Source organism: Chamaea fasciata, unplaced genomic scaffold (assembly GCF_029207755.1).
Source record: "Chamaea fasciata isolate MVZ Bird 193981 ecotype frontalis unplaced genomic scaffold, bChaFas1.0.hap1 SCAF_4, whole genome shotgun sequence".
Classification (NCBI taxonomy): Eukaryota; Metazoa; Chordata; class Aves; order Passeriformes; family Sylviidae; genus Chamaea; species Chamaea fasciata.
The window spans coordinates 75,621,089-75,648,596 of NW_027094089.1; the positions used below are offsets into that span (position 1 = coordinate 75,621,089).

Consider the following 27,508-nt stretch of genomic DNA (forward strand, 5'->3'; position numbering starts at 1 on the left):
AGAGCTGCCCTCATGGCCCACCCAGCTGGGAAGCAAAGCTGGGTTTAACCCCAGGAACCCACTGCTGCTGCCCAGAGCTTCGTGCCAGAGCAACCCTGGCCAAGATCCCCATTGGGAAGGGCTTTCCCAGGAGAGGTGGGGCAGCTCAGCTGTGTTAACAGTGTTATCACCCGAGGATTCGCCCTCTGAGGTCCCAGTGCTGTGTCCTGGCAAAGCAGCAGGTCCAGGCCATCTGCCTATGGAAAACATCTCCTCTATGAGTCACTGTGACATCCACACTCAGTGACACAGAGGGTAGAGTAGAGTCCAGAGCCAGACCCCAGCCCCACTGGCCCAAGGTAGTGCAGGGGAAGGCTCAGCCACAGTAATTCCCTGCAGAACTGCCATCTAATTCCCTGGCAGCAGCAGGGCTTGTTCACAGGCCTAGCCTGGCGTGGCATAATGGGCAGAGACAAGATACCGCTTGTCCCAGGAAGGATGCCAGGTCTGAGGCAGTGGGAAGGAAGCTTCCTCCCCAGCAGAAAGGATCTCATCCAGCTCTGCCATTTCCCCATTCAACAGTAACTTGCCCCATTACTGACTAGGAGAGAATGCCCGGGGAGATACAGCAAAGAAAACAGTGACCCTTTTATTGCCAACCATGAGCAATGCCAAAAGGAACTCCTCCAACCAGAGGGGACATCAGGTACCTGCTACATGACCCTCTGCCAGCACATCATGCTCAAGGGCATCCCGTCAGCTCCATCTTTCCTGCACCTCCACTGCTAAGGACATGGATGCCCAGCAGAAGCATTCTTGTACTGCAGCCATGCATCCACACACGACCCAGGCAGAGGTTGAGTCCTGGGAGGCTGCACCACTGCACAGGTGTGCCCTTGGTTCTGGTGCTGTGCAGGGCCAGGGTGGCACCGGCTCTGCACACAGGGCTCCCAGAGCTGCTGCAGATGGAGACACCCGGGATTGTCTGTCTGAGCCCAGAGAGAGTGCGGGGGAGGCCAAACTGATTTGGAAACCGCCCACTCCGGAGACACCCCTGCTGGCAGGTCTGCAACGAACCTGGTTGATGTGTTTCAGCTTGTCAATAATCTGGCTGATCATTGGCTCCGGGCCTTTCATCTTCACCTCATGGTTGCCAGACTGAGCTTTTGCTCCATTCCTTGTGATCTGGGGACTGTACCTGTAGGAATGAGAAGATAGAAGAGCACAATGTGATGGGCTAATAGAGAGATCTTTAGAGTTCAGTATGAACACTAGAAATTGCAAGACAGGCAGTAGCCCTTTCCAAAACAGAGAGCACAAGAAAGTTAATAATGACAAAGGACAGAAGATTCCCATAAACATTTTTGCTCTGACTTTGCAAAGCAGCAAGATGATGTAGTTGTATCACTTGAGGACAATGAAGGCCTTTCCAGTCCATTAGTAACCAAGGAAGATGTTAAACAGTACACAATAGAGATAAATATTTTCACATAACTTGCACCCAAGAGTCCTAAAAAAGCTGGCTCAGAAATTCTGGCTTGCTCATGTTTGTTTAAAACAAATCTTGGCAGACCACAGAGACTCCAGTACAAGAGCAGTAGTGTTGTGCCCACAGCCAAAAAAATGAGTGGGATGACCCAGTTAACTGCAAGCTGATTAGCATAACATCAACCCCCTCACAAAATAATGACTATCACTGATGTGTGATTTCAATAATAAAGAATTAAAGCATCAGAATATAATTAATGCTGTCAACATTGCTAATGGAAAATAGGTGTTGTCAAACAATCCTGATTTCAGTCTTTGATGAGATCCAGCCTTAGGGATCAAAGTAAGTGCTCAGACAGAATGTACCTTGACTTTGGTACAGTGCTGGGCTCTGCACCACAGGGTATCTCGATTTACATGGGTATCATGAGAGCCAGCAAAGCCCCCACAGACTAGATTAAATTGCCAGGGCAGTTCTGCAGAAGAGGGCAGCCAAGCTGCCCTCAGCTTTTTCATCTGCACTTGGGAAAGAAATATACATTCACTTGCTGTGGGATCTATGGAATGACAAAGTTTACCAGAATGAATAAAGGCAGGGGAAGAGGGATAGAACTGCTGAACGCTTGCCTTTGGAGGAACACATCCCCACACTCAGAACCTGGATAACAGCTGATGATGCTCCAGCATAAGAGAAGCACCAAACTCAAACACAGGTTGGGGCCAGAGCAATTGGCTGCCACCACTGCCTGCTGGTAGACACAGCAGTGGCACGGAACACACCAGCGCCTTCTCGGGCTCTGGGCTGCTGCCATTCATCACAGCCCCAGTGATAGGCTGTGGTGCTCCACAAGCACAAAACAAGTCCTCATCTCCAAGAGCTGGCAGCCAGGACAGGCACTACCAAACCCCAGCACAGCCTCCTAAAGTGAGATCGCCAAGATAACACCAGCATCAGTCTGCTTTACTGTACATCTGTTTTTCCAGAGCCATGGGTAAACACCATGAATTTTCCTTTCTGCGTTCATCTCCTACACATCGTGTTTTCACCCAGCTCCAGCCCTAGTCCTGCCTCCATGTCTGTCAGCTCCCTGCTCCCCTGCCCAGCTAATCTTCCATCCTCATGCTGCCAGGCAAGCTCGGGCAATCACACTCAGCCCATTTCACATGGGTTTTGAGGAGAAAGTGGGACTTTAGCCGGCATTTAAAGAAGGGGAGAGAGGCAGGAAGGATGGTGGAGCCAACTCAGGGAGGATGCTTTGCTAGGGTAGAAAGCAAGAGGCACGTGGACATTTGGCCACCAGAGCTATCAGGGCACACTGAGGAGCTTGGGGATACTCAGGGGCTTGGTTTAAACTCTAGAGGATGAGATCTACTCAGACATATGGGGATGCAAAGGCAGCCCCAGATCTATACTGGTGCAGCAGCAATCTGCCCTGAACTGGAATAGTCACATAATTACAGAACTGAGGCAGATTTCCACTCCAAGGCAATCTCAGAGCAGGAGTTTCCTGTACAGGAGTTCTCTGCACCTCCAGCTGTGTCCCCAACACCAGGCATTCCCCATATGCATCTCAAGTAATGGCTGGCAACCCTGCAAGATGCTGCACTGAAGAGATGACACAGGAAAAAAGGACAGGAGAAAGGAGGTGTTTGTGGCTCAGGAACAAGTTGCCTGTGTACGTTCCTTTTCCAGGCATAAGCAGCTTTTCCAGGTACAGGCATCACTGCAAAGCAGATTCATCAGCTTGACTCTCCCACCAACTCCTGAACTGGGGGGCAGATGCCTGTACAGCCATCCCACCTCTGCCTTCAGCATCAGCACAGCACCAGCTCTGCACCCCAACTCCCTGTCCCTGGGGCCTCCTGTTAGGACTCAGCATTTTGCAAAACGCCTCTTCTTAATAGTTGCCTTCTCCTGGGAAGCACAGAAGGCGGCTGCACCTGAGACAGAGTCGCTCCCAGTTCAGAAAAGCCCTCACACGTGCAGTTGCAGGGTCGGTGTAGGTTGAAAGCTGAGTGACTGGGAGAAGGGGGCCCGGCTGGGGCCAGGCTGCAGCAGCCCCTGCGCTCCTGGCACAGCCCTGCAGGCTCCCAGCACCATCTCGTGGGAAGAGGCTGCTGCCGCAAGCACAGACCTGCCCGCCTCTGCCTAAGCTTGGGCTGAACTCTTTGCAGGGGGACAGAGAGTAGTGTGAGCCACTAATCCTGCTGCTTAGTTGTCACACAGCCACTTAGAGCCACCGTGCCGACCTGACAAACACATCTGGAGACTGCACGTAAACATCCACAGCGCGCATGAGTTTTTAGATGACAAAGAAATTCCTATCCTTGGTGTCACCGTAAATTTAATTTGAAACACTGGTGAAACTCAGAACTACATTGCTGAAAGGTCTCCTGTGGTTTCAGAGATTTAATCAGGAAACTCACACAGGTTTTAGCAAGAGCAGAACCAAGCCCACTTGGTGCATCCCTAAATTAATACAGTCTCTCTCCTAAACAGTTTTATACACAGAAACACAATAGCTTGGGTTTGAGTGGGCGAAATCCCTTCTGAAATCCACACAACGGCTGCCAGAGAAGATTCCTTTAGCCTATACAATGTAGTACAGGAGGGAGGAACACAATACTACAGCAATACTATACTATAACTCCATGTCCAGAGAATGAAACTGCTCTCCAGAAGATTCTGCTGGGGTAGTGGGGACCTCAAAACAGCCTTCTCAGGGGAAAAAGTCTACTAGAGAAGGAAGCAAACCTGAAAGCATTTGCAGAGGGATTTCTCTCCTAAAACAGTGATGGAGAGATAGTGTCACCTCCTGGTGCTTCCTACCTGGCCAGATACAAGGGTAGGTACCCGACCCAAAATGAACCATTTGCACCACTACACAAGTCATTTGAAGCAGCAAGGTAAAGGGCCCTGCTAGCTGCACATCTTTGAGCATGTTTTGCAAAAAAAGGAGATGCATGGGGACCCGCTACATCCCACCAGCCAGAGACATGGTCTTGTGGGACTTGGGTGCTTTGGGGGACACTCCTCCAAGCTGAGACCTCCTGGTGTGCTCAGGTACAAAGGGGGCACCAGCTCCCCTCAGCTGTGCCACTCTCTGCCCCAGCACCAGCCTGGAGTGGCCACATTCAGGCATGTGAGATGCAGCCAACCAAAGGGTTAAAGGCTTTGAAATGAAGCTTCAGTGAGAGACCTGCATTCCTGAAATGCCAGAGAAGCTGGAAAAGGCAGCTGACACCCCTCCCTGCAGCTCAGGCCAAGCAGCTAGGCCTTAATATGGCAGAGAGATGCCTTTGCAGCCCCAACAAGGTGGGGTCCCAGGACAGTACCCATGCAGGCTCCTCTGCATCCCCCCCAAGCTGAAGGGTTGGTGAGCCCGCAGGCAAAAAAAGCCAAAGCATCACCTTCCCACCATGATCTCCAGTCAGTGCAGAAAAGGAGAAATCACTGAGCCATCTCGAGCTGTTTTCAGCTTATGCCAATAAAATGTTGCCCTTCTGCAGCACACTTGTGCCACTTCATGAAACCCATCTCATGCCTCTGCCATGGTGATTGATACCAGCACAGAACAGCAAATATGCACAGTGGATAAAGTCCCCCAACCCGGTCCCCGGGGGTCTCTGTGTGGAAGGGGTATCAGTGTTGCAACATGAGCATGGTCTGGCTCACACTTCATAAGCAAAGCCCAAAATACTTTTTCTCTTTGACGTGTCTCAACGTCAGTCAGCAGCATCTCCTTGCCTGGGCTCCCTGGGTGTGGGCTCTTGCTGGGGACGTGGTATTTTCCAAACACAAATGTCACATTGTTACATGTGCTGATAAGCAGCCCTCATCAAAAATTACTTTAAAGACAACGACCTTATGAAAACACCAAGAATCTAAAGTTTTCTGTGGGGATAGTACAACTGCAGACCCTTCCTGCTTCTTCTCATCCACCAGACATAAATTCCCAAGTATGCTGTCAAATTGAGGGATTTTCCTCTCCACTATCCACAAATGTCTCCTGTGAATGTTTGGTCTCTCCAGTCTAAATGCAGCTCATTCCAAGCTTTCATTTCAGAACAAAGAAGACAAGATGACAAATGTTATTTAAATACATGGCAATGAGTGTAAAATGTGTGTTCCTAATACTCAGCCCTGCTAGGCTTTGAGATGAGTTACTACAATAGCCTGACATGTGATTTAGAGAAAGTAATTCTGAAAGTCAAACATAAAGAATTACACATTTCAGAAACAGGAAAGTAAGTATGTCATTCAAATTACAATTAATTTATGCCTGCCTTCCAGTTGCAAATTATTTATTCAAATGCATCTCCAGTTTAAACAGCCCAGTATCCCTCACAGGCTCTCTCTCTACTACCTGTGTTCACTGAACTATACTTGTCAGAGGGAGTGGGTGGGGGACAAACATAACACAGACACAACACATCACAGAGGTTTCATTGCAGCAGAGTTAATAACTGAGTTGGAGAGAGCAGCATTCCCCCAGATCCCCAAAGGTGCTCTTCATTTCAAGATGTGACTTACTACAGATCATGTGGACTGGTGACACCCGAGTCCTCACCACAAAGGAGGCAAAAGGGATGAAAAAGGGGAGAAAAAGAAGGAAAGTTTTGCCTCCACCCCCCACAACATTTCTTAAAGGAACCAGCTCATATCTCCAGCTGGTTTTCATGGATCAGTAAAGGTGGGTGCAGTGATGAAGCCAACAACTCTGACCCTGCTAATTTCCGGTTTAGTGACACAACCTCAGTGCCACATCAGCAGTGGGGGCCAAAAGGCTTGAAAAGCTGTTTCCGACCCACTCATCCTGCCCTGCACTCAGGGCGTAACTGCTGAATGTGCCCATAAGCCTCCAAGAGGTGACAATTCTTTCCCTGGGAGTTTCCTCTCTAAAGGGAGATTGTCCAGAGATATCTGGTCAGTCACACCCCACACACACATGGGCTGGCTGTGAGGTGTGCAGTTCCACCCCAGCTGTTCTCTTCCATATGGGGTGAATGTCCCCACCATCCCATGACCGTTTGCAGGCATCTGTTTCATGGGAGTGCAGGAGGCAGAGGAGGGGTGGGGTGTATGGCTCCCAGGTGCTTTCCTGGCTTTGTTTGCTTGCTTGCAGAGAGTCCTTCCAGTTACTGCAGAGCTCGTGATGCCGCAGTCAATTTACACCACCAGCAGCTCCAAACAAGCTGCTTCAAAAGCAAACAGGAGGATCCAACGCTCTCAGTGGGGAGTGTTCTCACCTAAAGAAAAAGGAACCATTTTCTGCTGGATTTCCAAATATCAACACCTGGAAGCCTCTGAGAGCCCCCTCAGATCCTGCTGTGTCAGTTCCCTGCCAAGAGAAGTGCTGCCTCTTCCCGTTTGCCCCACACAAAGCTCTACAGCCAGTGAGTGTGCTGCAGATGATGGCTTGGTCATAAATGCGAGGTCTCAGGTAATCACCTGGCTCTGGGAGATGGGACTTCAGAAGGAGCAGCAAGAACTGTAATAGTCATAGCAAAACATTGGGAGTTTACAGACAGCCTGAAGTATCCCTCTATTCTTATTCAGTTCAAGACAAATAGATTGTAGAAAAATTGGCTAAACCTGAGACCAAGCAGCAGGATAGAGGAAGATTTGTGATCTTCATTTCTGAAATACTCTGGAAACAAACATGGCCACTCAATAACCCACTGAATTTGCCTACTATCCTTTCATTATAGATTGTACTTGCTACAAAGCTGTGTTTTATGGGCTTGGAAAGTTGTACAGCCCCCTCTTCGGGGATTCCATTGGATCAGATATTTTGCAGCACTGCCAGAAATAACCAAACCCTTCATGAACTAAAGGGTTATTGCTGGCATGGAATTTCCTTTGTTCCAATTACAGAATCTCATTTTTCTGTCTTGCTTCCAATTGTGCTTTCATTGTTTATGGTTTGTATGATTAAAACAAACCACAGTACGTTGGCAACAGCAGGGAAATATGAGACTTCTAGCTGGAAGAAGAGAATCTGGCAAGGTGCTAAAAATATATTAATTTTGAACTGGTACAAAGAAAACAAGAGTTATGCTGATGATTTAGATTAATGTGTGTATTTGTCTTGAGAAATTTGGAAATGGTAGCATCTAACAGTAAGGCTTAATGTGCTTACAAGTTTTGCAGTGGGCAGATGTTGCTGTCATTCTATTCAGAACAGCTTGAAAAGAATATACTCATGTAAGCAGATTATTAAACTCTGAGACTCTAGATTTAATAGGCTTTTAATATTAAATGCTGTAAAACCCTGATACTATATATATAAATTTCGAATCACCTTTGAGATTCCAAGGCTGAGCTTTCATAGAAACTGAGGTGAATTTGATATCTCAACACCTACTTGACTTAAGCTGAAGGCTTTAAATGAGCTGATTACTCAGTCAGGACTTCGGTGATAAGAATCGACCTCTGTTTTTTCTCTGCTTGGGATGGAGATAAGGATAAGAGAGGCGGGACAACGTTTCACCACCGAACACCACCAGCAGGAGGTCTGGTGAGAGGATGGGGCATGAAGACAGAGGGGCATCACAGAAACCCTGGCTTAGGCAGGTTTAAACTGTTGCACACCCACCCTCCCTGTCTGCCTCAGGGCAGTGCCTGGAACTGAGCCCAGAAAAGCTGCAAAGAGGTGCCCAGGGATGCACAGAGACAGAGGAAGATCCAGCAGATCTGGTCCCCAGCTACGACAAACACCCAAGCACTGTGACCCCTCAGCAAGTTCTTTGCAAGAGGTGAAATGTGGCTTTTGCTATGAACCTTTGTGGCGTCCCATAAAAGCACAGTGTGTTTTTGCACACTCTGAAAAGTGTGAAAAGCAGGAATGTGTTGCCTTTTATTTTTTCTTCCCACTTTGGCTTATGTTCTTCAACTACTCAAAAGCACAGTGAAGACACAAGGCACTGTTCTGCATTACTGAAAAATCAACTTTTCTTGTGTGGTTGCCACTGTTTGCAAGCAGTCATTTTGAGGCACCACGTCCTCAATCCACAATAGGGATGACAATCAAACTATCAACCCATGGATCAAACCTCCAGAAGAAGGATGAATTCTTGCCATTAGATGAGCCAACACGAGGAAGCAAATGATCACAAAGATTCAAAAACACAAGGGATTAAAAGCAGGATAAAACACTCCAACCCGCTGCATTGCACTGGAGTCCCAAACATGCCACCTTCAGTCAGAGCAGAGGGGCTTAAGAGCAAGGAGGAAGCAGAGGATGGCTCAAGGCTCAGACTGGGAAGTGAGACCCAGTGGAAAGACATTGAGCACATCCAGTCCACGGGGAGGAGAGACCCTCTCATTGCCTGTGGGTAACAAAGCACTGGGATAGACAGGACAGAGGAAATACCAAGCCAGAAAAACCACAGGAGGAGGATTGCAGGGTGCAGAAAGGGTTGTTTGCATCAAATAGCAGGATACACGTTGTTGGTATTATCAAGTCCTTGGGTGCACTGGCAAGGGCTGTGAAGTTGCTGTTCCAGGCTTGATTTAACATATTATAGGAAAAGGGCTTAGAATAACTAACAAATTTTGTCATGACAGGGAGGTCTGGAAATGGAAAAATCAGTAGGGCTCTTTTCTAACTTAATGAACACTCAGGTACTACATTAGAAATGCAAGAGATAAATAGCCACAATCCCTACAAGAACATGATCAAATCCTGGACATGCTCATACAGGCACTCACACCAACCTTACAGACCCAACAAAGTTCAGTTATATCCATTGCCCACACAGCACCAGACATGGAAACACATGGAAGCATAGAATCCACCCAACCATTGCTTTGTCCTGGTCTTCATCTGACCAGCAGATTCAGCAGGAGCTTTCTACTTTATCCAGGAACCCAGGGATTGCTTATGCCCTGCTGTGCTGTCCCTCCAGCAGAGACCAGGGTTGAAGTTACTCATGAGGGTCAGGGCTTGTCAATGTGAGGCTGCTCGTATGTGTCTATAAAGGGCCTCGTCCACCCAGTCTTCCAGGTCAGGTGGCCTGAAGCAGAACTAGACTATAACATCACCTGTCTCTGCCCTCCCTTTAATCCTGACCCCAAAGCTCTTGATCAGCTCCTTATCCATCCCCAGGTGGAACCCCAGGCACTCCAGCTGGTCACTGACATAGACACCCCATCCTTGTCTCCCCTGCTTGTCCTTTCAAAGAGCCTGTACCATTCCATGCCAACAGGAACCATCCCACTGCGTCTCCACCATCCTCCTTTCTGGCAGCTACCACATATGTGGGACAAGCACCAGGACAGAGCCCTGGAATTAACAGTGGATATTCAAACCACACCAAATTTCTTGCAAAAAGTGCCAAGATGGAGTCTGATCACCAACAGACACACGCCAGTCCAGCAGGAGAACAGAATTTCCCCAGTACATAACACACAGTCTCAGAACAGCTTGAGTAAGAGCTGCTACACCATGAACAGCTGCTTGGCTCCCTCTTGGGGAAAACATTGAAATAAAGGAACTGGCAGCTTGGGGTAGTCGAGCACTGTTACCTTATATGCTCTTGATTTTCAGGAATCCTCCCAGATGCCCTGAAAGAGATGCCAAGCTGGGAAGTCCAAGCACATGAAGCAGCCAGCGTAGAGATCATTTTAACTACATGTTTGCTTCTATTTGAAGCATTCTGCAAGTGGGTCCTGGGAGAAGAGCATCCTTGACCATTATCTTAGCTCAGCTTTATTTAGCTGAGGTCTCCCTGCTCACAGCAAAAACCTCTAATATCTGCCTGCAAGGGAACTGTCACTAGTATTTCATAGGAGCTGGCAGAGCAACAGATCAGAGGGGGCAAGAAGAGGAGTGGAAAGACACTCTCCCAGCACAGTAGAGGATTTATTCCTTAACTCAACAGCCAGGGGTTAAAATCTTGGTGCCCCCTTCATGCACACAGACTTTATCCTCTCCCTGCCTTTCCCCTCTGCATGCCATGACACCCACGTGACATGCCATACTGTGCCCACAACAGTCCCCTGGTATTCTTGGCAGAAAGCTGAAGGCTTTCCTATCACCTGAAGTAATGTTTAATCTGCAAATAGCTCTGAACTTGCATGTGCAGGAGGATCTGGACTCAACAGCCTTCCACTGCTACCACTTCACCCAGTCGTGGCATCAGCAGGACCCAGACCAGGGCCACTGGCCATGAGCCCAGTGAACTGCTATAAGCCAAGACCTCACCCTAGGACACCCTCTCCAGAGCTGCAGTGTTTGCAGCCCTGCTTTAGGAGTTTTAATTAACAATCAGTGAGACAATATTGAAATAATCTTTTTCTTTCCAATTGAACATCTTGGTTAGGCATGGAAATTCAAGATTTTCCAGACATAAGTACCAAGAGAGGACACATTTTTCCTTAGGCAACGTAAGTACATTTTACTAAGCATGTGATCTTAGATGCTGAGGGTTTTTTTTTTCAAAATAGAGCTTGATGCTATTTTGGTCTATCCAGTGTTTCAGGTCAGTATTGCAAAGTACAGGCTAATTACCACCTGAAGTTACTGATCAAGAAGTCATAATTAATACCTCAACATTTCACCACTTCCTGATTTTATTTCTATTTCTTCCCTTATGCAAACTACTTAATAGCAAAGGATGCTTTGCAAAGTAGAGTGATTAGAGGAGATTTATGTATAATTATTAAAAACATTTCCAAGTTCTATTTTCACATTATTTAACGTTCCCAAGGGGCATTTTTTGCAAGAAAAATCTGCATTTCTTTTAACACTTCCTTCCTCTTTATGGTATGAATCCTGCACGTTGCTGCCTCTGTTAACCTCAATTACCACCAGCATATCCTCCAAAATGGAGAGTGAGACAGGGCAAAGTCACAGCACAAGCTGGACCTTGGTGGGAATGGCTCCGTCCAGAGAGGACAGCCAGGGCTTGGTGGTGGGAAGGTGGTCAGAGGGCAGCAGTGGCACCACCAGAGTTCATTGGTCCTCACCTCCTCCAGCTGAGAGCCCTAGCAAGGAGAAATTCAACAAGGGAGTCTTCCTTGACCCTCCCTGGGTGGGGCAGGGGATGCCAACCACGCTGTCCTGCTGGAGACATCCCCGCCCTGTGCAGTGCATGGGGGCAACACCCTTGCTGCTGCTCCCAAGGAGCCATCCCTGGATGGTGGTGCACTCTCCCATGGGAACAGTGTAGAGCTGCAGCTGTCTCTGGCCCACCCTGACCGAATCCCATCATGGGATTTCACTACATGGAAAACTCAGTGGAGGGCAGCACATAACCACTTCTCTCTGTGCAGACCTTGCTCATCCATCTGAGCTGCAGCACAGCTGGAACGCTGGCTCTGCACAAAGTCCTTAAGGGAGCAAGTCATGTCAGACTGTTCCTGTGCCTGGTGAACAAAAGATAAGCAGGACAGGGGAGAAGGAAGGCAAGGGAGATGGGATTCACCTCTCCACGACTTCTTGTCCATTCCAGCAAAGGGTGTCATTCTGAACAGCAGAGCTGTGGTTGCAGATGTACTCTGGCAAGCTGCTGTAAAAACTGCTGTGGGACTTCAGCTTTGAAATCAGTTCCCTGAAAAAAAGGGAAAGAAAAGGGTGCTCAGTTAAAAGAAGAAAAGACAAGGTTGGTGCATTTTAACCTGTGAAGGTAGTCACACAAACACAACATTAAAGCAGCTTGGTGCAAACAAACCATGAAGCATCAGTTTTATTTCAGAACCAAAGTGGCTTTTTGTGGTTTTCCTTCATGTTATTCAGTCAAAGGCTGAGCACATGTTTCTCAGGACAAAAGTGCTGGTGATGGGAAGGGATGTGGGAGCAGCAGAACCTCAGCCCAACTCTGCACCAGGCAAAAGTCAGACAGAGTCTCTGCACTCTCACAGCACCTGAGGAAAGGTGCCACTGGCTCAGGCCACCCATCCATGGGGTAGAGCTGAGCAGCAAGGGCTCAGGCTGTAGTGTCCTCTCTGCTTTGCAGAAGGCAACAAAGGCCCTTCAGGGGCTTTATCTGGCTGATGTTGGCCATCCAGCATTGCTGCAAGGGCAGGTGGCATTTTTGGTGGTACACCAGAGGTGACATTCTCGGCACAGATCCGTACACATGGCTAAGGCTGTGTTTCATGCTGCACCAGCAAAAGGACATGACTTCAAGGAATGCACAGGGTTGGCCATGGGGTCACAGTCTGCATTCAAAGAGGCAGGTTACACTCATCAAAATGGCTCTGTTGCAGGAAGGCAGGAGGAGCTGCAGGAGCAGTGCTTGCACCACACGGAGGATGTGAATCAGGCTGCATCCCAACCCTGTGCCCTTCCTTCTCAGCGACAAGGATCTTCAGCTGGTCACCTGCAGCAGTGGTCCAGAGGGCCAGAATACAGGCTGACCATGGTACCTCTGATGTTGCCAGAGAGGTGACAGAGGCTGTGGGAGTGGGATGTAACATCCCCACAGCCTAGATCCGATCCCCCAGGGACACTCAGCAGCTGTGACCAGGGAATAGTGGCAGATTTAATCACGTAAATAGCGCTAAAAGTAAGATAACATGAATAGCAGGGACTGTAAGACTTGGTCTCACAGTCGTCTTGTTTGGTTTCAGCACATTTCCCCCTTTGGCAAGAGGTTATTGCTCAGCCTCCTCCTCCTCCCTGGGAGGAATGATGAGGAATTAGCACCTGGAGCAGGGAGCACTCTCAGGAGCATCCCCCGCATGCTGTACGGGGTTTGTCCGTGCCCTGCCAGCTCTGGGGAGCTGCCCTGCAGTCTTAGGTAGTTTGGTGTGCAGAGGGGCGTCCAGCTCCCTCCATCCCCTCCTTGCTTTGGGATTCCGTGGGGTTCCCTCTCCAGCCAGAGCCCGCGACAGCCAGTTGGGGGCAGGCGACACAAAGAGGAGGAAGCCTGTGCTCTGCTCTGCCTTTTGGCCGCCGAGGAGCGTGTTCCTGCCGAGCTGGGGCTGACCCAGCCCCTGCAGGGAGAGCCGCAGCCCGTGGAGGGTCCCTCAAGTCCTGCCTATGACCACTACAGTACATCCTTGTGGGAACTGACAATGGTCAGAAAATAGAATTTAGGCTCCACGCAATGTCTTGAAGCCTGTGAGAAAGCATGGCACGTAACACTCTCATTCTGGCCTGGGAAATCATGAGGAGGAACCCCAAAAAAATCCCTGTAAACAATCCCTGTAGATAGCCTCCTCCTGAAACCTGGTGTTTTTCCAACTTGTTTACTGGTAAAGATGTTTAGAAGAAGGTGGTGCTCTAAAGGAGCAATCCTATTCATTGTACCGAAACACTGTACAAAAGAATCTGTCTTTCAAAAAACCTTGCTATAATGCGCCCTGAACAGCTGGAGTTATACATGTTGTTAATTAAGCCATCCCAAATCAAAGGATACATCCTGCCTGGGCATCACATGCACTGACCCTCCTATCACTGCCCATGCAAATGAGCAAGGGTTTGTCTGACGAGTCAAAGCCCTTCCAAAGGGTGGGAATTCAGCCTACAGCCCCCTGCACAAATCTGAGGGATGCTTCAGGCAGTCACCTCCTGCGTGAACCACCTCCTACATCCATCTCCTGCAGTGGGGCAGAGGTCCAACCAACACCATTTGGAAAACCAAAATGAAGTGAGACCTGTATCATCAGTTACGGCAAACCCTAAGCAGGACCCTCACTGCCCCATGGCACTCAGCTCTTTACATACCAGGCACGGCCTTGCTTCTCTTCCACAAACCCCTGCAGAGCTGGGGAGAACAGGCAGAAGGAAACTTTCCTGGGGAGCAGAGTTCCCTGCAGGGCAGGGAGGAACTCCTCCGTATCTGCAGGTATGAACCCATGTAATTCATCTAGGCAGATTTCATTAGCCTTCAGAGTCTTCAAAGGACATCTCTGTCAGAGTCTGGGCTGTGTAACCTCTGACGTGTCGAGACAACAGAGGAATGCAAGCCCTGGTGCTGTATCTCATGGGAACTGTATCAAGAATGTGGCCCTGTTACTCTTCAGAGAGAAATCCTCCCAGCTTAGTCTATCGCCAGTTTCAAAAACTGCCAAGTTTGCTTGTTTCTCCTCCACAGGGATTTTTCTTTTATTCAAGAGAGAAGTAAAAGCACTGCGTATCTCTGGGTGTGCTTTCAGATCCAGAGGGGAAATGCTGCTCCCTGACATATCAGTGTGAGCCCACTTAATTACAGCTTCTGCTTACATGGGGAAGGAAGCACAGGGTGCAGTGCCAGCAGTGGAGGTACCTGCTTCCTTTGAAAGGCTGTTAACATCTCTGAACTACCATAAAACACTACACAAAAAGCATGAAACACATTTGCCTTACCTACACACAGTGTAACATAACAATTCAGGCTGGAGAGACTATTTCTATCTATAACTACACCTGTAAGTATTTCAGACACTATAGCAGTGTCCAAGAAATCCAGATAAGGCATTTGGTGTATTAACCTGGGTGCACTAGGTGAAAAAACCCATGTAGACTTCTCATTGCACTTCAGAGCCCACCACAGAGCAGCTCTGATGCTCAGAGCCAGGTTTATGAGTAAGGGAAATAAGGAGCTTTCCCATCTGCTTCCACGGGGCCATTCCATATGGTGGCTGCTCCTGCAGCCCATCCAGCAGGCACCACACTCAGCCTGAGCATTCTCACCTCCTCCTGCTCGACAAAGTTTCTTCTTGCTCGATGTGAGTCACTCTCAGGATTTTCTTGTCAATGAAAAGGTCTTCTGGATAATTAGCTGATCGAATCTGCCTCTGCTGAGCGTGGCCACATAACCGGCTGATCTGGAAAACACAAACACAGCAGTGTGAGGAAGTGTTGGGACTACAGGAAAACAGCTGAGATGCACCTGCACGTGAGCTGCTATCGTCCTGTCATCCCCATCTTGCTCATAGCTCAGCAAGCACCTGGAAGCAAACTTCTGTCTTGAGGTTACAACCTGGCTTTTGTATAAATACCCACCTCCTGGGAAGGAATGCAAGAAGTTTCAGGCAAAATGTCAGGCACTGAAGTGCCCCTGTGGCTATCAAAACCTCTGAGCTGCAGGTGTGACAGGCAAACCTTCCTGTCAAGTTAAACTTAGGCTGGTGGGAGGGGGCTTGAGATGTTCCCTGCTCCTTCCTTCCTGAACACCACCTGAGCATTTAAAGACTCTGAACTCTAGCTCTCTAGTCTTTTGGGAAACACCTCCCCTCTGAAGGAAAATCCTAAGACCCTCGTTCTGCATCTTGTGGTATCTCAGCATCTGCACAGACTGCACTGCAGATGCCCAGGGATGAGCACCATACACATCATTACTAATTAAAAACCCAGGGCCTAAAATACAGCGAGCGTCGGGGTCACAGCCCAGTCATATCGTGGGAGGCCCTGATTAACAGGGCTCTGCTAATGGCACAAATTAGCTCATTAGCATACAGATGATTTGGAACTGGTTGCAGCAGCAAGGGAAGGAATCCAAAGTGTCTCTTTCAAGCTGTCTCAAGTCCCAAGACTCATCCAGCAGTGGCCACGTCTGCAGCCCCTGCTGCGGATGAGTTTGCCACCAATTCCTTCCCTGGGACACTACCAAGGGACATCTGATTCCCTGTGGCACCACTGCCACTGTGAAAGTCTGCTTTTTATTCAGCCTGTGCTGCTCTTGCAGGACTCATCCATGCTGGGTTGTGAAAGGAGCTTGGCTGATTGCTGGGACCACGAAGACACCACAGTTAACGCCACCCTCACTTTCTCTGGGCCTCATCCCACCACCCACATTCAGGCTTGGGACCAACCACACACCCAATAAAATGCCCATTCCTTGCAGCACCCCATTTATCTCCACACCACACTGAATCAAGGCAATCCCAGTAAGCTGCACACCAGACGCTAAAAGCACAAAGCTACAAGCATCTGATGTGTAAAGAGAAGAGATTAATTCTGTTCTATTACATCCTACATTTGGGTGGGCAAATAAATTAGTAATGTCACCTCTTTCATTATCAAGAGCAGCACAGTTTGTTTGCTCAGGCTGCCATAAAACAAAGAGTGAAACAGAAACCTCCTGGGAGCAGGGCACTGCAGTTTCTGTTCACATCACAGTGAGAAGAGATGCTGCCACTGGTCCTTCTGCAACCTGTAGTTTCTTCTACCAAAGCAGTCCCTCCTGCAGCTGCCATGGGAGCAGTTTCCGCAGCATCTTACCTGGTTTTTCCTCTCCTGTCCTCCCTTGGCTCTGCCTCCCCTCTGCTTTGCCAAAACCAAGTTTTGCATAAGAATGTATCAGCCCTACTGCCCTCCCCAAATCACTTGGGAGTCTTCAAAAACAGAGGGAGGAAGGGATTCAGAAAATGGATCACATTTTGGGCTATTTTCTTTGTCTTTTGGCCTTTCTGTTAGCACTCATCCCTCTCATAACATTTACAGGTAATTCTCTGATGCATCAGACTGGAATAGGAGGAAATCACAGGACAGTGGGAGACCTGGAGAAGGGCATTTAGGATCTGAGACCTGCCCCCACTGTGGAGTGGGTCTGGATGTCCCATACTCTCTCCATCCTGGCTGGTGCCACTGTCCCTGTAAAGGGCAGACCAGCAGAAGACCATCAGGGATTTGTGAGCTTTTTCCTCTGCCCAAGTCAGAGATGAGACCTGCCATGAAACCTCCTCCAGGGAAACACAAGATACACAAAAGCTCCAGGACAGGGGGTTTATAGGAAGCAATGCCACTAAGCAGCATCACTGCACCCCACACTCTGCATGGACACAGAAGGTGGAGGAGAGAAGTGGGAAAAGGTCAGATATTTTAAGCTGCTGTTTGTGATGACTCCCTTTGATTCTCCTCAGCTCTGTGAAAATCCCCTCAATCCCTTTCCAAAGCCCAGCTTTCAGCTGGCAAAACCTATCAAACCCTGAGAGAAGAGCAAGTCCAGGATCAAGGCTTTTTTCCCAAGGATGCAGAGAGGAGCTGAATAGGAGGGGAGGGTCTGAACGACAGCACGAACAATGGCAGCACCCAAGAGTGTGCTTCAAACAGCAAGGGGACCTGGCAAAGTGGAGATGCTTCATCTCCCACCCAGCACTGGAGCGAGCTCAGCTGCTCTGCTCCCAAGTCCTGCACAGGAGCTGCAGCTCAGCTGCATCCTCACAGCCCTGCATGGCACCTGGGTACCAAGGCTCCAAGATTCATTGCATCAATAAGGTTGGAAAAGATCTCTACAATCATCAACAGCTGATCATCAAGTCAAATCATTGATCACCGAGTCCAGCCATCCCTCCTGTGTGGGATGAGACCCCAAACAGGATTGTGTTAGCTATGACACAGGACAGCAGATGAAATCATTATGGGTAGAAGGATGCGCTCTCAAACTTTCCACCACACTTTCCAAGTTTTTACTTATTTATTTATTCAAGCACCGACTAACCTTTTCAGGAAAAAAGCCCAGCCCTGCAGCCCATCTTGTGAAGTCACAGTGAAATAGTTGTCACCATTTAGTCAAGCAAAAACCTGGCTAAGATTTGAACTTAAAATAAAGTGAGTGAAAGTAGAAGTAACAGATTGCCTGCTCATTTGCAGGGGAGGCATCGTGTGTGCTTTTTGGGGGAGGGAAGGATTTCACAAACCATCTGCCAGAGTCTGCTGGGCCACAAGCAGTCCTAGGACAAGAGCTCAGAAATCCTGTTTCAATCTTTCCTTCTTTTTGACTCTGCACTGCAGGCTCAGGAACACATGAACACAGCTTCCCAGTCTCTTCCTAAGCATTGCCATTTTAAAGCAGGTTCCAAAAAGAAAAAAAGAAAAAAAAAAAAAAGCCACTATAGGGCAGTCAGAGAAGGGACAGACACAAGCCTAGACCTTGAGGAGAAACAAGTGTGATGATTCAGCTATCCAGGTATTGTTTGCTCTGGCAGGAGCAAGGACAGTCAGCTCTCCAGCACGGTGGTGTGTCTGCAAGAGGGAGAGCAAAAGGAAGGGAGCATCTCTAATCCAGTTGCCAAACTTGTATAAGCAACAGTGTTTAATATGTGGTTTCCTCCCAACACACAAATATAAATGTGAAATTCAAAGCAAATCGACAGAACAGAAGCACTGGCTCTTCTCCTCGGGCTCCCCATGCTATCAAGGGGATTGTAATTATACACCAGCCCTTATCAAAAGTATAGTCAGTGCAAGAGCTGTGCTAAATTCAGAATAGGCTGAAGTTTGACACATTAACCCACAAAAAATTACTAAGTAAATCAAATGCCAGTGTGTTTTTTAGGCAACAGGAGTCGGACTTTGTTTTTAAAAGAATCTGCCAGGCCACTGAAAAACTACTGCAAGAGGACACCAGGCAAGAAAAACCTTCCCAAAGCCTTGAGCTTTACAAACCCCCAAAGCCACCGACACTGCAAGAGCCCTAGCAAGATTTCTCTGCCCCAGCCCATTAACAGACTCACTAATTACCCGATTTAATTAGCCCCTCCATGCCAGTGTGACCCAGGCCACAAGGGGAACACTTCGTCTTCTGAGGACCACTACCCCCCACCCCACTTCTTTATTCCAGCCAGAGGGAGATCCCACACCCAGGCTGGGCAGTCCCCGTGCCCAATGCTGAAGCAGCTGGCTCCCAACACCCTGGGGGGCGGCATGCCTGTAAAGCGCCTGCTTTAGGGGGAACATTGATTTGAGAGGAGCACAGGGACGAGGCTAATGGAGTAGCACTATCAGCCCACTTTAACGCTTCCCCATTCATTTAAGATAAGAGGTGCCAGAGGACTGCAGGGAACAATGCACTGCCAGCAGCCAGGGACCAGATCCACCACGGCTGCTTGCAGCTGAGTTGATGCACGGGTGTAAAGCACAGCACTGATCCACGTGGGTACCACGGAAACTGGGAGGACTGGGGTTAATTATCAAAGAAATAGTGACCACAGTAGCAGGTTCTGTGCAAAGCAGCACAGCCCCTGTGCAGCTGATGGAGGGGCACTTCCAGCCTGGCTATGGCAGGATGGCTTTGCTGGCATCACTGAGGCTCCTGATGAGCCTGCTCTGCTGCCAAGGCACAAGGCAGTGTGGCCACACAGGGCAAAAACATCTTACCTTGCACATCAGCAAGGAAATCCAGGGGTGAAGGGATTGGAAAGCAGCACACTGGGATCCTCAGTGCCAATCTGAGCTTAGCTTTTAAGAGTAAGAACATTTTAAAGGTAATTTTCTAGATGATTTAGAAGAAGAAAAAAAAAAAGACAAAAAAAAAGTAGCTAATCAGCTTCTTCTTGGACAAGAAGAGAGTGCATTAGACACTGCTGGATACCTGCTGCTGCCATTTCTCATTCAGCCCAGGAGCTCCACTCCACTCTAAAGGAGAGTTTGCTACATCTGACCTTTGCTTAAACTTTCCATGGAGTTTCCATTTGTCTTTTCTATGAACTCTTCTGCTTATAGATTCATTCTCCAGGAAGACACAGTATTTTTTTCCCCTCAAGGGGATGGCCTCATTTTTGAAGATTTCCTCCCGCAATCTCCTTCGCTCTCTGGAGTTCAGATAAGTCATTTTATACGTATCCGTGAGTTTCCTTTGGGAGAAGCCACATATTAAACTGAAAAGATATTAACTATTATAATTGATTTGAACACAGCTTCTGAGAGGGTGATTAGCTGCAGTGTGCACAGAACATCAAGAGACCACAGACACGCTGTCTTTGGAGGAACCAAATGGTGCCCACAAAACCCCAAGCATCCTTCAGTGATGGAACCCAGTCTGACCAGTGAGGCTGAAAGCCTCCGTGAGGCAGCTACTTCAATTGGTGCTTCTTCCCCAATTCTTCTTAACAACCTGCTCCACTACACATCACAAGTCTTATTAGCGTTATAAAGATTGCATTTGTGCCCCGTTTATCTTCAAAGTCACCGTAAAAGTGAACCTGAAGTCTACTACTCAAGCGCTGCTACAGAATTCCGCTTAATTAAATTCTAAAGGGCTTAAACCAGAAATATACATTGCGATGATGTGGGATAGAACATAAACTTTTTAATAGTAGTAACCAAGCTCATTTACCATTTCTACAGGTGTAATAAAAATGCTAATATATGTTAATGTTTAGTCTGTGGTTAATGTTTTGTCTTGTTAATTTCCCCAGGGCTTTTATTACTGATTTAAATCTGCCACACTGCCCCAGTGATTGCATCGCCTTCCACAAACGGCATCGGGCTCTCAAACCGACGCTGATTAACAGGAGTGGAGAAACATTTGGCTAGGACAAACACTCTTACTATATGCTTCTAATCATTAGATACATTTTGTCAGGAAGATGGGAAAGAGACAATTCCCAGCTCCATCACCCCTCTCACAGCAGAAAAATGTGATTATGGGCATAAAAATGAATTTACAAGCCTTTATTTTAAGGAAGCGCATAATTATTACCTAAGTAATGATTGTTCTTCTGCTTCCAGGCACTCAAGCAGAAAGAACAAACTGAGTATGGTAACACAGATGTCTTCAATGAACACTCCAACAAAATTCCTCATTAATGGAGTACTAAATGTTATTAATCAGCTCTATAGTACTACAATCTCCATTATTCAGGCTGCAAGGATTACATAAGAGACAGCATCCTAACTCTCTCACGCAGAGACAGGAATCGGAGGAAGTGACCTACTCTCCGTGCTGAGGAGAACGTTTAATAATGCATCACCCTTGAATAATGCAACGCTATAATGTGTAAAATGCACACAAACACTAATGCTTAAAATAACAGAGTGCCTGTCACACCAATGCCCGCGGTGACGCCCAACACATGCTGCAAACATGCGCTACAAATGCTCAGGGACCCCTGCAGCCACCAGACCAGGTTGTACTCAAGGCCATCGCCACCTGGTTTGAAGACTAGGTCCTTCAAACTGCCACAGAACCACAGAGGCAGTAAGGAGGCATTTTTCAAAGTAAATACAACTTAATTTTTTCCTAGAAGGGTTTGGGTTGGAAGGGGCCTTAAAGATCATCTAGTGCTAAATCCCACCTGCCACCCTTCATATAGAGGACCACAAAATACTTTGCAGAGGGTCAGTGTCACAGCAGAAACACAGAGCCCAGAAAAGACTGATGGGACTCGTTCTCAGGGTACAGAGCAGGATGTGCTCCACACACAGACACATTTGTCAGAGGATGTGACAGAGTTGACACGGCAGTTGGCAGGTCTGAAACTTGGCATGGTTACATCGTCACTCTGCCCCAGAGACTCCATGAGGGTGAGGGTGCACCAGCTTAGCAGAGCAGTGGGGAGCACAAGGGACTTCTTATGGGTTTCAATCCTTGCTGCCAACTGCTGAAGCTGGATGATTTCCACCTGCACATCCCTCTGTTGTGTCAGGGTTCACATTCCTTGAACTGGAAAGTAACAACCACCGCAGCTCCAATCACTGCTCCTGTTAGGACATGCCACCTTGTCTTCAGGAGGATGTGATGGCCAGTGTACCACACACATGCTGCAGCACACAGGGCACCTCCGTAGTGTCCCCACCATGCCCTGACCCTTGCACTGACCCAGCTTCTCCCAGCACAGGATGCCCTTTCTCTCAAAGGAACCGTGACCTCAGCTTGAGTCCAGCCCTTTCAAACCTACATAAAATAATGCAAACAAGATGTTTCTTCTCACTGGCATCCCCAGCATGGAGTGTTTAATCCACCAAAGAAAGCGGCTTTGTGTTTCAGCAAAAGCCTGTTTATTGTTATTTATAGGTAGAGAGGAAGTCGGACTAAATGATCACAGTTGTTCCTTCTGTCTTTATAACCCATGACATATAGTTAAAGCACAACTTCTCAAGTCAGCCTTTCCCTCCCGTATTTTTGTAAATTCCATATTTAACACAGAATTTGGTATTTCAGTTGGGGTGGTTGGACTTTGGCAGCAAACTGCAGGGCAGGCAGCTGTAGTCCCAGCCAGGGCTCAGACCCAACCCAGCCAACCAACTGGGAGAGTCAAGAAAAAAGGATTTGCTTAATTTTTGGCACACACTTAAGCAGTTTTCCCATGTGGAGACATTTTCTGGAACAGGGCCCTGTAGCATACTAATGCACCACTATGGTTTTAAGTCAGATCTGCGTAATCTGATATTTCTTAGACAACTAAGCCTAGACTTTATTCTTGGAAGGAGAAGTCAGCCTTGTCTGGAAGGTTACAGCAAAGCAAAAGGGAAGACAGAACAAAATCCAGAAAAAACCAGAACACGTTAGGCTGACTAAAGCCAGGCTCAGGAGCAGAACGTGGCAGTACCCAGAGTCCATCTCGTGGTGAAGCCCCATGGCTCCAACATGCTTCATGGCACAGCAGAGGTAGGGAACACAGCCGCTCCTGACCCCAGGCTGCTGCTCTGCCTTTGGGACTGATTCCCTGAGGAAGCTGAAGATGCTCCAAATTCAAACAGCTGATTTCAACACTAGCACTGATTCATCTAACCTGACAGAAAATTAGGACTCAAGGCAGCAAACCCCACTTCTGGTTTAATTATACAACTTTACTCTGTGCATGCTCTAATACACAATCGCTAATATGGGTCCCTAGAAGACCCTCCTATTGCAGGCAATTAAATCTACCCCATCCCAACAGACTGAGAAACAAGGAATTGGCTTGAGGGATCACCAGTTTTTACGAAGATCTTAAAAAAAACCACCTCACTAGGCAGAGCCAGGCAGCACGACAGCTCCAGGCAATTGCCATGCGCTTGTTATTTTCCTTCCCTGGGTTAATCGGTTTCCTTAGCAGATTTCTGTGGGTTTTAATGTTGCACCGTGTTTGTGCCTACGGCACTACAGAAAGGAACAATCCGAGAAAAATAAATTCCTAGCAGCCTAATTTAGAGAGGAAAAGCAGATACCTGCCATCAGTCTGGAACAGAAGCCAGAGTCAGAGCCTGTAACAGGGTATTTAACGGCAGATGTGTCAGCTGGGTTGCAAATGTGGTCAATACCTACCAGTCGCTCTTGCCCCCTGCAGCCATGAGCCCAGATTCAATTATTCTTTGAGAAATACTTCGTTAAATAATTAAAAAGTTACAGCATTACTTTCCCCCCTTTTTTTCCTTATACCAGACAGATTCCATTTTAGAAGTATAAAGCCATTATAATGTGTCAGCTAGCAATTAGCTACTGTACACTGTTTATTCTTTAATATAATCTTTGAGTAGAAGGGCAATATTCTCAGAAACGCAGCATTAACTTGTTCCTCAATGACTTTAATATGGCTCTTTTCAAATTACTGCTCATAAAATCTCAGGGAAGAAAAATTTAGTGATGATATCCCATCTCCTTAATTAGTTCTCTCTCTCTTTCAGCAATCCAATAGCAAGTGTAATATTTATTTAAAATAGAGCGCACAGGGCTCACCACTAAATCTGCTGTAACTGGTGATATCAAAACAAGCAGGTAAAAGGCAATGCCTGTTTTGCAGCCTGCACAGACCATGCTCTCAGGTACACACAGCTTTTCAGATTTACATTTCCATAAATGCTCATACAGAAACCATCTCAAAGGTTTTTACACCACTAAGAACTTTTTCCTATAAAATACTCTTCTCCTTTCCTATGGTGAATGGAAACCCTTCCTATCTCAAAGGGCTTGTTACTCACCATTCCTTACAATCACCCTACTAATTTTACTCCTCAGAAAGGAATAGTCCCCCCAGCAGCAACTCTTTTCTCCCTCCATCCACCTTTCTCTTTCCAAACACTAAGACAACAAGGCTGGAGCCACCAAAACTCTCCAAACCATTTCAAGAGTTAGGTTGCTGAATTTCTTTAGCAGAAAAATTACAAGCATTTGTTTTCCAGCCAAGCTCAGAACAACCTCACTCGTTATGCAGCTCCTGGCAAGGGGGGCATGAGGCTTTCCCCATGGCCATGCCATGGACGTCCCCAGTGAAAGTCTAAAAGAGAAGGATAATAATAATAATCATTAAGGGAAAATGGTAAAAATATCTTTATGCAGCAGAGATTAGCTGCTGGTAAAATTAATCCATTCAAGCCAACAAAAGGCTTGGGAAGATCCTGTGTTCTTTTTTTTTCTTTTTTTTTTTTAATTCATCTGTTGATTTTTTTCCTTAGTTTAGAAGCTACCAGATTCACAGCAGTTTTTTCTCCCTGACAGTCAGGCCTAACCTAATCCAATTAAGGGTCAGCACCAGGATAATATACCCAAAATACGGCAAACAAGGTAAAAAGGCTCCCTTTAGATTTTTGCTCAATAAAATAATTACATTTTTTCCCAAAGACAAATAAGGCTTATTGAAAATGTAAATCATTCTTTTCAATAAAGATATAAACACCTGCAGGGCTTTTTTGAGACTTTGTTGTAAGACATCTTGTTTTTACATGTTCTGTGGTTAGAACAATTGAATTACAGAATGACTTACAACGTTAGATTAGTTTCTGCCTGATTGAGAATATCTTTATAATGGAAATCGGTGTGCACTTTTAACCTGTTACAATGCTATATGTCTGATTAACGTATTAAAGGGACTCATTCAACAATAGCTTTTGCAGACAGAAATTAAATTAGTTCGACTTTATCACAACACTTTTATTAACAGCATCAAAAGGAGGACTAGTATTTGATTATGAGAAGTGAATTTCGATAAATTGATATATACAACAATTCCAAAATGAGGTAGGAAAATCATTAGATGGGAAAAAAAAATTGACTAAACACTTGTAATGCATTTTTGTTTATTGTCATTACTGGAAAGTAATCACTCACCTTGCAAGTTGCAAGCTGGGCATTTCCCCAACCTGTGGAAAAGACAAACATCTTGCACCAAAATCTACAGGTGGAGAGTCACTAAATTTCCTTCTGGCTCCAAACAATGGGAAGTGCATGAAGCAAGGCTCAGAGATGACCTTCCTGGATGTTTTTTAGCCTCTGCTGGGCAAACCATTTTGGGCCCATCTGCACTGAGCTCATGGTGCCATTTTGCTCATCAGAGCCACCCCAGCACCACCTCCTGCAGCCCCCACTGCCCTCAAGTGTCCTCTGCTCCATGGCTTTTGGGTTGTCCCTCAGGGAGGAGACACAGGGTGGATGACTTAGATATCAGCACAGGCAGCTGGGTATCTATAGAAATACCTGCACCCTGCTCTCTGGAGAGCAGCAGCATGAGGTTTATTTGTACAGTGATGCAGATCAATATGTGCAATCCAGGAGTTAATAAGCTTTAGAAAGACATAACTTAGAGCACATCAGTCCCACCAAGTTTTCCTCAGTAACTACCCAGCTCTCCAGGTAGTTCTCTCCAGGTCACTGGCTCAGTGCATCCTCTCAACCTTTGCCAGTAACTTGGAAGAGAATTGGGTGTGAAAAGTTATTAGGTTAGAAAGATACACCTGCATAAAGAATTGCAAAATTTGCCAACAGCTGCTTTGCTTTTTCTTTTCTTTTTCTTTTTAAACAGAAATAACTCTGCCCAAGTAGCTGTAGGCTATCAGCACAGCTTTCTGCAGCCAGTCTGCTTTTGCTTAAACAAGTCTTTGGAAGAATAATGCAGTTAGCAGCAAACTTCACCTACTGAAAGCAGGCTCCGTGCCCTCGGGGGCTCATTAGTTGGGCAACACAACAGGTAGGGATAGTAAAGGCTACCCAGTCTTTTTGCAGTAGCCTGATAAGGCAGTGAGGACCTGGCAATGAGGGGTGCACTGCTGCAGCAGATGGATGAAAAACCCACCTCAATTATTTGTTGAAATTTTTTTTTCCCAGCGAGGCATATTTAGCATCTTTCATGCCTGGTACCTCAAAGCCACTTTACAATAAGATGCAAAAATGACATAATTCGCTGCACCACACACGGGCAGAGAATTCAAAATGAAGCAAACCACTCATTGCAACCCAGCCCCTCATCCTCTCCAGCGCAAAACAAAACACCGCTGCTCTGCCCGGGCAGCTCTGGGCACTATTTCTGCTTTGCAGAGTGTGGCTTTTAAGTTTCTGGTTTGTTCTTGGCTCATTCATCAGCATTGCTAATGGGGGAGATAGTTCTGGTTTTAAGGCAGCAACACTCATGGGGGTTACTGTCACTGGAAGTAAACTCAGCACTGTTAAGATGAAGGATGCCCGGTGAATGACCCCGGGTGGAGGTCTGAGTGGAAGCTGCAGTCACGGATAATGAGGCCAAAAGAGGGTTTAGCGTAAAAAGCACAGAGAGATGGATATTGGTGAGCACAACTCTGGTGTTGCAAAGCTGTGGGCCTAAGCAAGGATAAAATTTTTCAGGAAAGGAAATGGACCAGAATGTATTTTGCTAATAAAGCATCTATGTTAATATGGGTTGCAGGAGGCTGCAGCAATCTGGGTAGCAAGCAGGGAGCCATGTCTGCAGGGCTGATGCTCAGGGGTTTAATCTCTCTGCCAAAAGAAAGATGTGTGGGCAGTTTCAACAGAGAATTCCACAGGCAGCTCCTCCATTCCACAGTAAGTGTACAGGGCAATGGCACATCTGGAGGGACTGAGTTTAATAAGAATAAAGGCAGATCATGCCATGGATATCACTTCTCTGCAGGCTCCTCAGAAGCCAGGGGGATCAGCCCACACCTAACAGCCTCCTGTTTCTGTCACGCACCAGCTTGTAGCATCCTTCAGTTAACCAAATCTAAATCTCAGCAAGGACCCAGAGCATGAGGCTGGTTTAACTCTGAAGGAAGTTCAGCTGCAAAGCTCATTTGCAAATACAGCCCCAGTGAAAGGGCTGTGCCCCAGCCCTCCCCTTTCAGAGGGGCAGCTCCTTCCTGGCCAGCACCTCTCCTGCAGTCTTTGATGAAGATGAAGCCTCAAGACACCTGGAGGGGACTTTCTGATGCTGTGATCTTTGGTTCAGAATGAAACTATTTTTTTTTATTTTTTTCTGTTTAAATCCAACCTATTTCAAGACCTCCCATTATGTCCTTGACCATTACAATTTATTTAAAAAATCAGACAGCCTGTAATTTCAAAGCTTCAAGCTCAGAGGTGACGGAACAGGCACCCCATACATCCCCTCCTGCAATACATTGCATGGCAGGACCACCAGCTCCCTCCTCTCCTACCTCCCAAGGCATCCCAGATCCAGCTGTCCAATCAAGCTGTGATG

The 27,508-nt window shown here is 47.1% G+C and overlaps 1 protein-coding gene across 1 annotated transcript in view; it reads right to left on the minus strand.

Moving 5' to 3' along the window:
* GPC3 (glypican 3) overlaps positions 1-27,508 on the minus strand; it is a 141,824-nt gene that overhangs the window by 41,369 nt on the left and 72,947 nt on the right. Inside the window, exons 4-6 of the mRNA XM_066182078.1 lie at positions 15,093-15,226; positions 11,899-12,024; positions 1,057-1,177 (exon numbers count right to left, since the gene is read on the minus strand). Of these exons, the coding sequence (XP_066038175.1) occupies positions 1,057-1,177; positions 11,899-12,024; positions 15,093-15,226 (381 nt within the window). The remainder of the gene's footprint in view (positions 1-1,056; positions 1,178-11,898; positions 12,025-15,092; positions 15,227-27,508) is intronic.